Raw genomic sequence first — 14,479 nt, forward strand, 5'->3', positions numbered from 1 at the left:
CCCTTCTGAGTGGGAAGGATACTCAAAAGATAAGACCTTATTATTTACTAATTAAACAAAGCAGTCATGTAAGCAGTAAAAGCTTTAGATCAACATTTATACATTTCTTGTAAATGCCAAAGTAAAATTTCAGCAAACAACTCTATTTTCTTGCTCTTTACTGCAGATAAAGCAGTTTGCCAGTGTGCTGAAACTACCAGTTCGTGCCTATTGAAAGCATTGACAGCATTGACACTGGAGAGGGTGTGGGCTGAAAATGACTGAACGTGGGCAGTCATGTTACATAAGCAATAGTCCACTTCTCTTACTAAAACAGCACAAAAACACTGATACACCGGGCATACATGTGCCGCTCACCTACCTCTGACAGATGGAATGTTTTTTCCTGAAGTCAATCTGAACCTGCAGAGCTGAGCTGATACCTCACATGAATGTATTATCATGCATTGTGATTGGATTTGGTCATATTTTATTAAGTATTTAGATAAACCAGCATCACTTCTGAGCAGACTGAAGAGATTTCTTAGAATTTGGCACCTCCACCTCCACACTCTGCTGAGGTATTTTTTTGGTACACGTGCATGCCGTCTCCTGTCTTCCCTACTTGCATGAGTCCATTCTGGACATACAAACCAAGTGTATATGTGTGTATAGTGGACCCACACAGGGTGTAACAGCTGATATATATGTGTTCATCCTCCAAACCTCGAGTTCATCCAGTTTATTCAGAGACACTTTTACTCTGGGCAAACTTACGTGCATTCTAGTGCCCAATTGAACAATTTCCACTTATGAAACAACTTCACATAGTGCGTGAGCCTTTATGCGTTCCCTGCACCTGATGACTAACTTCCACAGCTCCACTCTGATGCTCTCACTTCCTCCCTCTCCCAGCAGGTCTTTAGTTGTCATAGTTACATCCATTAACACACCTGCTAAGCTCTCTGGTCCCACAGGGTCTCCGCCTCTCACCTTTTCTTGCTTCCATTTCTGCAACATTCAGAGACTTTACGTTAAAGAAAACCGCTGATATGTAATAACCTAGACCAAAACATGATGTAATAAAGACAAGAAAAAATAGGATCACCTTTTGTTGGCTACTCTAAAAATATTTTATCTGTAGGCAGTATAATGACAACATCACTTTGCCAGTCCACCCAGGTTAATTACCAGGCGCCGAGTTATAAAAATAAAACAGCATAACTGCACTCATTAGCACTTTTATAGATTTACTTGATTGTTGAAATTTTGATTAAGTACTTTTGTCCACTTTATGATGCTTTCAAAAGCTGCACAATGGAAGTAAAAAAAGGCTAAGGGTTTATGACATGTACAACAATGTTTGCTAACAACTCCCACTATACAATGCATCACACTTTACAGACGGCACAATGACGGTTGGATGACTCTACAGCTAATAATGACGCAGAGTGAAAGTAGCAGTTTCTGAGTGCAGTGAATGTGTGATGGTGATTACCAACACAGCTGAGAGGTTTAACAAAAGAAGTTTAGCAGGTTATTGAATTGCAGGATGGGAAATGTAGTATTTACCCTAGAATAGCCTGTGCAAGTTCATTAGCAGTCCGTAGCATTGGACAACATAAAAGATATACAAAGCCACCATTATGTCAGCTATTGCTTCTGGACTATGCATTTTGAAGCTTTAACACTGGTGTTTTATTTACCTCAATGTTTGTTTTAAGAGCCAGAATATACTGTATTTGGATGAAAAAGTTATCAGCTAACATTAGTTAACTTTGTTATCATACACAATAGGGCTGCCACAAACGATTATTTTGATAGTCGACTAGTCACCGATTATTTTTGCGATTAGTCGACTAATCAGATCATCATCCATTGGACGTAAAACGTACAGCTTATTGCACCAGCATGCATCTGCTCTTATATAAATATCATTAGCTTACAGCTTTAAGTGTTTAAGGTATGTGCTAACTAAAAATAAAGACAAGATTATAGTTTATTACATTTTAATGAAATTTGCAGATTGTTTTGGTGGAGTTTAATAAACTCAGCCGTCTGCTCCTTGCTATCTAAAATATAACAGGACACCGGAGTATATTCTCGAGCATCTCACACTTCTGATAATCAGTTGTCTGCTTGACGTTTATTCAGCTGTGTTAAAACTATAATCTCAGCCAAACCGATTTACTCAGGAACAAATAAAATACTGAAAAAAGCCAAACAATAACATTTTTAAGTTATCTAAGTGACTTTTATCTCATGTTTAACCTGAGTAGCGAAAGACGGCGGTGGGTTTGAAAACGATTTGCCGGGAGTCCGGTGTTCTCACGGGCTCTAGTGAGCCTTGCCCCCGGCTAGCTATCGAGCTGGTGGGTAACAGACGTCTCCGAAAATGTCGGAGCGCTTTTGAAAAGATGTGGTGTCTTGATAAACTGAGCAGGTATTTGAGGTTTACACAGCAACATTCTCGCCTGAAAATATGTTAAACGTTTATTTTGTGACCCAGAACGAATAATAAGAGTAACATTAAAACTAACTAGCTGCCGCCATTGTTGGAAACTGAGCTGGGCCGTGCTATGAATTCTGGGATACAGTTTCTTCTTCTTCGGGGTTTAACGGCAGCTGGCATCCTTGTACATGCAGTGCTGCCATCTTCTGTTTCAGTCTGTTATTACACTCTTAAATCCTACTACTTATTCCTGCGTCTTTGGGAATCTTACAAAGCTTCAAATGACGCATTGACTATTAAATTGGTCGTCGACGATTTTGATAGTCGACGGAATCGTGACTAGTCGACTAATCGTGGCAGCCCTAATACACAGCTTTTCTTACTGCCAAGGAACACACAATTAAACACTAGAAGTCCGCTCAGCAAAACTGAACCAAAAAACCTCATATATGATCAGTACCACACAACAATCCATATGTCTCGAGGCCAAATCCAGTGACCCAGGTCCAGTTGAGTCAAAATAACCCCACTCTGTTATAAAGGAGTAAACTATCCACAGAGGCCAAAACCATATTTTTGTGGATAAAAATATGCTTTTGGGTTATGTAAAGATGAGGATTTTGAAATTAGAGTATAGGGACTGATTCACTTTAGGAGTCAGCCTCAAGTGGCTGTTAGGGGAAGTTGCAGTTTCTGCCCATTCTATATTGGCTTTATTTTTCAGTTCCAGGCCAAGGCCGCCTCTTGATTATGCAGACCCACTGCAGACAGCTACTGTCACCAGGAAGTAGTGTCAAAAAAGTTAAGGTTAAGAGCTAATCACATGGACACCAACGTGGGCCTGAAACTCTCCCCAAAACACAAATTCAGCAATTGCGTATGTAGAAGTAAGCATCATAAGCTTGAAAGTTTTTCCCAGGTGAGTGCTGGAGAACGTACATGTTATCACAGCTAACTGTTGGGGGCAGAATTGGGCTGTCCAATTTATGACCAACAGAAAAATTAAAAGGAAATAAACTGGAATTAACCCAGCTGAGACAACAGTACGTTTATTGAGCTTCATCTGAGGTCCTCCCACTGAAATATAACACCAGGTTCACATAATTTTCACTTTAAACACACCCACATGCAAGCATTCAATTGTTCCTTTTAGAGGTGTGTGATGGTTCTTGGATCTTCCTGCGTTACTCATCCAGCATGTTGTCATCAACAACTGTGCTCCTGTTCCACTCTGGTTTTTCCACCGAAGATAGCAACAGGCAAAAAGTGGAGGCAACATTCATCTCAAAGCGGAGACATGACCCCTCCTTTTTTCCAGATTATCCTCCTGATCTCTCTACTTATCCTGTCTTTGGATTCCTCTTTATATCCCTCCTCTTCACTCTCTGCCTACCCATCTCTTCATCTGCCTTCTTGCTTCTTTACTAAAATAGAGCCATCAAGCTCCTCTTCTTCCACTTCAGTCTGCACTCTTCCATCTGCTTTTGCTGCTACTTCTCCCCTTCCTTCACATTTCTCCCTGACTGTCTCATCCTCACAGGATCACAGCGACACAGCAGTCATCTCTCATCAGCTGAGACGCCGTCCCACAACCGAATCGTGAGGTTATCAGTCCAATCGCTCCTCTCTTTTCACTCTCTGCACTTTATTAATCACATTCCCTCTCTTTCTTTCTTCCTTTGGCTTTTTTGTTTAACTTGGTCGCCTTTTCCTCCTTTGTCTTTTTACCCACTACTTTTCTGGTCATTTCTCTCCAGCCTCATTTCCCTCTGTCCTCTCTTGACTGCCTACTTGCATTCCTGAAACACAATAGGAACCATTAATCTTAGCACCAGTATGATAGCCTAACATGTACTGATATAATGTTGCTTCCAAAGGACATCAATATTAGAAGGCGCAGTAAATGTATGGGATGTTGCTTTCTGGGACGACAAGAAACACCTGTTACATAGAATTCATAAAGAAGACTATGGTGTATCTGTGCAGAGAGGCTATTAGGAATAGCTGACTAAACATAAAGCTGAATCTTACAGAATAATGATGCTTAGCTTGCAGTTTTTAGTCTGCGGCAGTAGGGCCACAAAGAACCCACAAATTGTATAGACAGTAAAACACATCCACCTCCACTTCAGCAAGAAGAACAAAGTAATTTATGGTTTTTAAAATGGCTAGCAAGCTTTGGATATTTGATGGTAATCAACAGCAGATCTCCAAAGCTTCCGGTTAAAGATGTAGCAGTGTTAGTTGTACATAATTTTTGGGGTACAATTATCCAGAAGAATTAGAAGCAAACACAGCACACAAACAGTACAGAGGGAAGCATTCCTCACTCCACAGATAGAGCTCCCACCCTTTTTTCACTAGGTGCCTACTTGAATAAATGTTGCTAAAGAGGTATGAAGAGTCACCAAATCTCACTACAAAGTTGCTAATTAGCAACAATAAGATGAACTGAAGCATGAAAATCATTGCTGAGAGTCAGGGCAATGTCATGCATTCAAACCAAGATGGTAGGCAAGATCTTTTTAACATTTCTTAAAAACATTTATGCAAATAATAATATAAAGTAGTGCTGCACTGAAGTAAAGCCTTTTTTGCACACTGCAATGACATCAGTTGAACTTCACTGAGCTCTCATAGACACTTTGACAGGACCAACCTTTCTTAACCTTGTGTTTCAATCTGCTCTCATTCAGTTATTCACACATTAATTCGTGCCAGACAGTGATAGAGTCACTCTATACTTAATGGCAGATTAATGGCAGCCCCTGGCTAAAGACAGGGAAGGGTTTCTGTTGTCTAAACTATCCTCCTTAATAAAAACTAGAACTGGGTTGGACTCCCTTAATTCGGATGCCTTAATTTTTCATGGTATAGATTTAACACAGTGCTGGAAACAACCCTCAGATATTTTGGTCCATATTTGCATGAAACACCACAATCGCTGTAGATTTGTTGACTGCACATGCATGAAGTGAATATCCCATTCCATCATATCTCAAAGGGGCTCTACTGGATTGAGATCTGGTGACTGTAGGGGGGGGGTCACCAGATCTCACTCGATATTTTATCTTTTTCCGATGATTCTCTGTAAACCCTAGAGATGGTTGTGCAGGAAAATCCCAGTAGATCAGCAGTTTCTAAAATACTCAGACCAGCCCATCTGGTACCAATAACCATGCGAGTTCCAAGTCTTAAATCATTTCTATTCCCCATTGTGATACGTGGTTTGCAGCTTTCCTTGTCCATGTCTGCACTGAGCTGCTGCAATATGATTGGCTGATTAGATATTTCCATTAGTAAGTGATTGAACAGGTGTACCTAACAAAGTGGCTAGTAAGTGTAAGCAAATGTGATTTGATTAGATTACATTTAATCAAAAATGGCTTAACTGTTACCATAGTTTCAGAGATTCTTCTTTAAAAGGGTGTGCATTTTTTGTTACAACCAAGAGCTGCACACACACACACACACACGCGCACACACACAGAACTCCACCCACTCAGCAGACAGCCAGCTAATGTAGAACTATAAATCTTAATGGTTCTGCTAAGCAAAGGCAAATCCATTTTGATCACACAATAAGCAGTGAGAAAGCATTTTCTGCGTTACCATCCAAACAAATCATTACCACATTTGCTCGGTCTTGATGAAATGTGACCCTGAATGGCTTCAATACAGTTGCTGGTCAAAGACACCCCATTTCCACCTTCCCCCCCTATGTTGACCTCTCAGTTCACTTTTCACTTCCAGCCCTGTCCTACTTTTCTTCTTCACCTCTCAGTTTTTTTTTTACACCTATTCTCCCTCTTTGTCCTCCATAGCCTTTCCTTGCTTTGTCATCCTTTTGTCTCAGCTTTCCCTGGAGTACCCTCCCCTCCATTTCATTGTTGATCTCTTCCACTTCTTATTCTAAGCTCTCACTGAGCATCTTTACAGGTTAACAGGTGCTTAATGCCTACGATCACACTTTGTGGTTTACTGTATTCAGATTAAAAGGGAATAAAAAATATCAGATTTAAAATATTTTGTTGAAGAGACAAGATTCCTGTATATGTGGCTGATTACTGTGTGAGACAAACAAATATTCAAGTATCACAGGATTACTGCCACATCACGAATCCTTTCGCTCTGTATGAGTCACTTCAGTAAGTGAACTGTACACAGTGAACATCACATCAAATAATATTGCATCCATACTGAATTAATTACCATATTCATATGACCGATAAAGGTAATTAAAAATGTTAAGAGAGCTCGGCAATCCAAGATAGAGCTCTATCAACAAATCACCTAACAAAGGCTGATAGCAACCACAACAAAAGAGCTGCTCTCCAGCATCAAATCCACACACAAAGACAAAATAATGGAAATAAAAAAAAAATCCTTTTTGGAAAAGTATGCTACAACTTCTGTTATAAAAATACAAGCAGCACTCATTTCTAATCTGAATTTCTAACAATTAATTTGGCTTCACCTGAAGCAGCCACACCATGTTGTTTACAAAGCCAAGTAGAGCTCAGTGTTTCTTTTACCTTCTTCCCTTTCTTCTTGCGATGAGCCGACTTCCCCGCAGATTTGTCTTTAGCCTCCTCACTCATGGCAGCAGCTGTACGTGTCCCCAACAGCTGTTTGTATGACTCCAAAAAAGGTTTTTTTTAATCCAGCATGGATGAGCGGTGAAGAGTGGAGCGGTGGCCACTCTCAGCACGCGCAGCGGCCAACTCGCTCAGCTGCTCACACCCACTTCCACAAAAACACACACGCACACAGAGTTACACACACACACACTCTGTCCACGAGAAGAGAAGCCAAAAAGGCAGCTCAGCAGGAGTGATGGTGGGGGGGGAGAGACGCACATTCTCGCTCTTTCTCCGTCCCTGTGTGTGTTTTTGTCTCTCTTTCTTGCTCACTTACTTCACTTGTACCTGTCTTCGGATGCCGTCGCCTCCCACACGCTCCACAAGTGAAAGCAGAGCAGCAACAAGCTACAGTACAAAGGCTTGAGTATTAATAGGGATCAATACCAGCTCATCAGCGGTTGCTTGAGTTTTTGTGTGTGGATGTGCTTGTCACAGTTTAAAGGGCAAGAGATAATTTCTTCTTTAAAAAAAAAAAAAGATGGAAAAAAATAGAAACCAGATTTTGGTTCAGAGACGTATAAAATGACTCTTTCTGTTACCGTTAATTAATGTTAGCTTTGTGAGGTGGCCAAGGAACAAAAATGAAAGACTCCAGTGAACCAGTGGATTGGTTTCAGCTACGACAGTGCTAATCAACATAATTGATGCTTTCTTTGCTTTACTCTACTGCTCTTTGTCCCTCTCAGCTTGCTAAAGATATGATGACAACAACTTTGAACTAGGATGACTTTAGAGCACGCTGCTATTTAGTAAAAAAGTGTATAAGGGGTTATTTGTGCCAAATGTACTTAGTTTACTGATTAATAAGATCCTGTAGTGTATTTCTATATTTTTTAGGTGTTATCTATGTACACGTATGAGTATGTACTGATTACTATGAGCATTTTTATTATGAACTGATTTCTGACAATAAAGTTATTCTAATTCTTGAATTCAGTCTTGACTTCACTTTTCAGAACAATCTTTTATATGCTGTATTTTATTTAGTGTATGAATTCATTGGAAAGCAACTTAGGATTTAGTATTTTGTCTAAGGATGTTTTGGTATGCATACAGTTATAACCAAGAATGAAAACACCAACCTTCTTGATTAGAAGCTTCTTGAGCCACACCCACTTACAACATATACATAAATATAGCTATAGATATGATATAAATAGATTATTCTTTTAGAATTTAATGAGCAATGCAAATTGGTTCAATCATGATTCTATCACCACTAAAATAAATAAATAAATAAATAAATATATATATATATATATATATATATATATATATATAGAGAGAGAGAGAGAGAGAGAGAGAGAGAGAGAGAGAGAGAGAGAGAGAGAGAGAGAGAGATTTTTATTTGATTTTCTTTTTGACAAAAGCTGTCAACCAATCCACTTCAGTCATCCCCATTTTTATTGGTGCAGGAATGTAAACAACACAAAGGGACAGGTTTTCGAGGACATTTCATACCAACTTATTAATCTTTACAATTAGACGCTCATGTAACAGGTTCAAAAGAGAAAGAGGACAAAATAAAGAAGTGATGGATTGCTACTGGAAAAGCATGACAAAAATTCTTCAACAACCACCCCCATTACACCCCTCACTGCCTCCTCCTTATCAATAATTAACAAAGACAGGAAGCCCCTGGTGGTGGATCACTGTGGATTATTGCCCTTTATGTGTGTGTGTGTGTTGTGAGTGGATTATACCAATGTGAGTCAGTTTGCCCAGTACAATTATAACTGTATTGTCCATTGAGAAGCAGAGGCATTCAAGTATTTGTATTCAGGGCTATTCATTAATGTTTTTTTCCTCTTATGGAGACACACACTCTGCCGACGTACGCACACATGCAGCTTCTGACCCCAACTGTCTTTTGCCATCAGTGTATGTAGTTCTTGAATACAATGCACTGAAATAAGGTACAATACAAGGTTTAATAATCGGCCATATTTCACTTTGGCTCTGGGCGAGTCAAGGTTAATTATTGTTTTGTTGTTATCTATGTGGAGACCAACAAGCTTTGAAGTTTTACTGTAACACTTCCTGGTTTAACTCAAGAATCCTGTCTGACATCTGGTGGCCACAGTTTGTCATTACAACAACAACAACAACAATGTATCTCCTGTATCTGTAGTTCTTCATTAAGAAAGCCTCATAACAATACCATGGATCCTCTAATCAAATTACATAAGAGATAACCTAAAAGTACACAATATTTACTTTATAGTGATTGGCATGCTTCCTACTTTTTCACAATGATCTATAAAAGGAAATTTAGACCATGTCAGTAAAGCTTTAAATTTTCTCAAGATTAATGCTTACATCAGAGTGAGAGATAAGATAAGATAAGATAAGATAAGATAAGATAAGATAAGATAAGATAAGACTTTATTGATCCCACAACGGGGACATTTTTGCGTCACCTCAGCTCAGGTACAGATATCAGAAGGAAATACAAAAATACAAATAAGTACAATCAATGAAAAAAAGTAAGATAATACACTATATACAATGGTAGCATACACAGTATAATACACTATATACAATGGTAGCATACACAGTGCTTAAATTACTTAAATTAAATTACTCGTGAGCTTGAAAAGGACATAAAAAATATCAGTACAGGAGGATCAGAGATAACGTCTTATATTCCAAACATATTTATTCCATACAAAAGATACATTACACAACCTACCAGCAGTTTGATCAGTTACTCAAATGCTAGTGGCAATTTTGACCTCAAGCAGAAATGAGGATAAAGACGTCTGTGAGCTCACTTCTTTTCAACGCTACTTTTTCAACCTGAAGTCTCCATCCCAAAATTACCAGACTATGTAGAACTCTCTGCTGCCAGGGAAGCCTTAATATAGGTTAATGTATAATAAATTTATAAAATTATGATGGCATGTTTAAGGCAGTTAACCTTGGACTTCCTCCCTTCTTTCAGACCCAAAGCTTACCTCCATCTTTTACTTATAGTCTGTGGTGAAGATGTTGCAGAGTCTGTTTATTGAACTCTGGGACGAAGCTTCAAGTTCCTGGAAATTAATCTTGAACAATGACTTCCTCCTCCACAATAGAAGTGAGCATAAAAATAAGGCAATAAAGCCCTTGCATATATAAAACAAGTGTTGCCCTTATGCATGTTGTACTGAATGAAAAGGCTTTCTCTTATAAGTTTTTCCACTGGCATAAATTTAAATTCTACATCAATAGGAATTGCGATATCAAACACAACAACTGATATTTGTCATTGTGTTTTGACCTAAAATGATGACAGCTAAAAAAAAGATGCAATCCAGCTTTGTATGACTTTTATTTTAGCGCGTCACGTCACCAAACACCACCTTTTGCTTACGTCCAATTCTATTCCTTTCATTTTGCCTCCAGTCTCTGATGTGTCTCCTCATCTCTCATCCTGAATTAAACATGGCAGCTCAAACACACACACACACACACACACCAAATAATGTGTCTTCAAAGGCTTACATCCATGGACCCAGAGGTAAGATGATACGCTTACAGCTAATATTCTCTTTCAGTTAGCCACTAAAAGGTCTACTGGAAAAGGGAGTGGTTTTTATAACTGCACAATAAGTGCTCCATAACCCTGATTAATAACAGGCAAAGAGAACTCATGGTTACAGGAGACAGAGGCTGGCAAGCACCAGTAGATTGCTACTGGCACCAGAACAGTCAGACTTGAGACGAGAAGCACTCGCAGGTACGTATTTTAAAGAATATGGAAATCTCAGACATGGGACAGAAAACAAGTGCTTGAGAGGCTGAAACAGAAGAGTTTTTATTCTGAGCAAGAGAAGAGAGACATGGGAAGGATCAGAGAAGAGAGACACCACCTTTCTATATTTGTCTACTCTTTGAGGTTTGTATGTTACATTCCTCAATGCGGTGACAGCCATCATGTGGATTTCTGCAGCACAGAAGACGTTCTCAAGCGGTTTGTTTTTAATGAAAGCAGGCCCAAAAAGTTAAAGAATTTCCAGTGAGCTGCTGCTCTCAAAGCAGAAAATGTCATGTTGATGTCAGAGGTGAGAGGAGAAAGGCCAGTCTGCTTTGAGCTGACTGGAAAGGAACAGCAACTCAAGTAATCACTCATTAAAACGAAGGTGAGGTGCAAGGTTTAGACACAACGCATCAAAGGTTGAAGCAGATTGGCTACAGCTGCAGATGCATCACCAATCTCAGCTAAGAACAGGAAAGTAAGACCATGTTTTGTGACATTTGGATAGTTGAATCACAATGAAAAAGCACGGCTCCATCCTGCCTTACTTAATGGTTCAGGCTGTTGCTGGTGTAACGATGTGATGACTACTATGACTAAGTTGAGTACTCAACTTTGAACGGCTGCTTCCAGCAGGATATCACACCATGTCAGAAAGCTCAAATCATCTCGAACTGGTTTCCTGAACTTAAGAGTGAGTTCAGTGTACTCAAATGACCTCTGCAGGTGCCAGATCTCAATCTAATAGGTCAACTTTGGTATGTGGCGAAACAGGAGATGGATATCATGATTGTGCTCCTGATAAAGCTGCCTCAACTGCCTATCATGTTAATATGTGCCAAAACCTTTAAGGAACATTTTCAGCACCTTGTTGAATCTATACCTCAAAGAATTATGGCAGTTCTGAAGGCAAAAATAGATCCAATGTGGTAGTAGCACTTAATAAAGAGTTATATTGTGTTTTACTGTGTTTTTCTCTGCACTCTGTAGTCCCTGCATTTGATTCATTCTGCTACCCAGCATTTACTTATGAGATATTATATCTATTCATTGAAATAAAATAAAAAAATAGGATTCAAACAACACAATTGCTTATTTAAGTTATATTGGTTTAAAAATCTCAGAAAACTTATCAGAACAATAAAAAAAAGTTTGTTACAAGTTCCTGGAATTGCATTTACTCCCTCTCCCTTATTGGATTTATTTTAAATATAATAATTAAACAAGAAAACAACTAGTTGCAAGACGTCCCTGTTTCATTGCAAAGACCATTCAAAGCCTTAGCCTTCAGCTAATCCAAAATGCTGCAGCAAGAGTCCTGACAGGGACTAGAAAGAGAGAGCATATTTCTCCTGTTTTGGCTTCCCTTCATTGGCTTCCTGTTAAGTCCAGAATTGAATTCAAAATCCTGCTCCTCACATACAAGGTCTTAAATAATCAGGCCCCATCTTATCTTAATGACCTTGTAGTACCATATCACCCTATTAGAGCACTTCGCTCTCGCTCTGCAGGCCTACTTGTTGTTCCTAGAGTATTTAAAAGTAGAATGGGAGGCAGAGCCTTCAGTTTTCAGGCCCCTCTTCTGTGGAACCAGCTTCCAGTTTGGATTCGGGAGACAGACACTATCTCTACTTTTAAGATTAGGCTTAAAACTTTCCTTTTTGCTAAAGCATATAGTTAGGGCTGGACCAGGTGACCCTGAATCCTCCCTTAGTTATGCTGCAATAGACGTAGGCTGCCGGGGGATTCCCAAGATGCATTGAGTTTTTCCTTTCCAGTCACCTTTCTCACTCACTATGTATTAATAGACCTCTCTGCATTGAATCATATCTGTTATTAACCTCTGTCTCTCTTCCACAGCATGTCTTTTATCCTGTCTTCCTTCTCTCACCCCAACCGGTCGCAGCAGATGGCCGCCCCTCCCTGAGCCTGGTTCTGCCGGAGGTTTCTTCCTGTTAAAAGGGAGTTTTTCCTTCCCACTGTCGCCAAAGTGCTTGCTCATAGGGGGTCATATGATTGTTGGGTTTTTCTCTGTATCTATGAAGCGCCTTGAGGCGACTTTTGTTGTGATTTGGCGCTATATAAATAAAATTGAATTGAATTGAATTGAATTCAAAGTGTATATGAAGCAGAAGATTCAAGTTTCCATTTAGTTGGAAATTCAGGCTGTTTGCAGGAATCTGGCAGCCAAGTGTTCAGGACGCATACCTCATGAGCAAAAACACCCTCAGCAGCTTGGTTCAACTCCCGGCCACCCAAAATTTTACTGCCTGTCATTTCGCTGAACTCATTTTTGCACAATGTCCAGTTAAGACAATTATCCAGTGAGAGCAAAAATTTTAGGTGCCAAGCTTGGCACATACAACCATTCCCATGCATTAACATGGAAACATCAAAATTAGGTAACAATAAGCAAAGGAAATGTTTAAGTGGAAGGGGAAACATTCCTGTTACTGTCATACTGACAAGCTTACAATAACACTTTTAATCATCATGCTGCAACTTGCATTTACGGGATTCTCATGTTTGCAGCCCTGTGCCCTGCATGGTGATAAAAAGTTTTCTCATAATCTAAAATGTTTCACGCTGTGCCTAAAATACCTGACAGTATCAAATGATTCAAAAGCATATGGCGGGCTTGTGTTTGCTTGTCTGAGTGGGTGTTAACGCATAACACTCCTTTATCACAACAAGTAAATCATAAATCTTGATAGAGGATAAAAGTCCTTTAGATAGGTATAAACTGTACCTGTGGCATTGGCAGCATCCGTGGGTTTGATTCTCAACTGTCATAATAACTTAATGAGAAAATCCCCTTTTTCTGTTTCAAAAGTAGGCAACAATAAACAAAGTAAATGTTGACACATTCCTCGGAAACTTGAGATGCTACTTTCATCACAAAAACAACAAAAGACCTTGATACCACTGATCTGGCTATGTGTGTGCACTAGATTCAGGCAGGTGGAGGTGACAGCAGATAACAGTGACATGAAATACAAATATACAAATATAAGATTGCCCCACTGCATGTTCATCAGCATGGAAACTAAAGCTAACATCTCCCTAAACCACATGCAAAAGTGATGCTGTAAAGTTTGATGGCAGTTACTTTATTACTTCTAAGCACTTTTCCTTCTTTGGATTTTCTGTATAGAAAAGCTTTATTGTTGCAAGAAAATCTACTATCACACATGACACTAAGCTACAGACAAGCGCTCCATTTTCTGTGAACAATGGCTTTAATTTGATTTTCATTTGAATTTTATTCATATGGCAACAGGCAAAGAGAACCTCAACAAGTTTAGCTAAAGTGAATTATTGAGCAACTAAAGTCCTTCCAGGAGAGAGTCTCTTGACCCAAAGCATTGTCTACATTAACATAAAGTTCAGTTGTTATCTGTACATTTAAACTGCATGTCAAAGTCTCAGAAAGTGTAGTTTTAAAAAGGTTTGTTTGTTTTTTTAAAAAAATGGAAACTATACTTCTACCATCATGGTAGCTGCTGCAGAATTCTGGCTCAGCTTTAAATTCAGGCTGTTTCAGCTCCATGTCTCCTAACGTTTAAGCAGCAATCCCCGGGCCTTTTAAAAATGAAGTCACACAACTCCTAAGTTGGCCAAAATACTCATACACTAGAATGTTTAAGATATTTGCAGCTGGGTACA

General features: G+C 39.2%; 1 protein-coding gene across 2 annotated transcripts in view; it reads right to left on the minus strand.

Moving 5' to 3' along the window:
• LOC146381256 (ankyrin-3-like) overlaps positions 1 to 14,479 on the minus strand; it is a 182,524-nt gene that overhangs the window by 155,223 nt on the left and 12,822 nt on the right. The window contains exon 1 of one of the 2 annotated variants that reach the window (XM_084937199.1): positions 6,967 to 7,416. The exons of the other annotated variant lie outside the window; for it this stretch is intronic. Within the exon in view, the coding sequence (XP_084793325.1) occupies positions 6,967 to 7,032 (66 nt within the window). The 5' untranslated portion in view covers positions 7,033 to 7,416. Of the gene's footprint in view, positions 1 to 6,966; positions 7,417 to 14,479 lie in introns of those variants that run through there. 2 annotated transcript variants of the gene reach the window in all.

The sequence above is a fragment of the Perissodus microlepis genome, chromosome 8, assembly GCF_051167445.1.
Source record: "Perissodus microlepis isolate ML-2025 ecotype Zambia chromosome 8, ASM5116744v1, whole genome shotgun sequence".
Lineage (NCBI taxonomy): Eukaryota > Metazoa > Chordata > Actinopteri > Cichliformes > Cichlidae > Perissodus > Perissodus microlepis.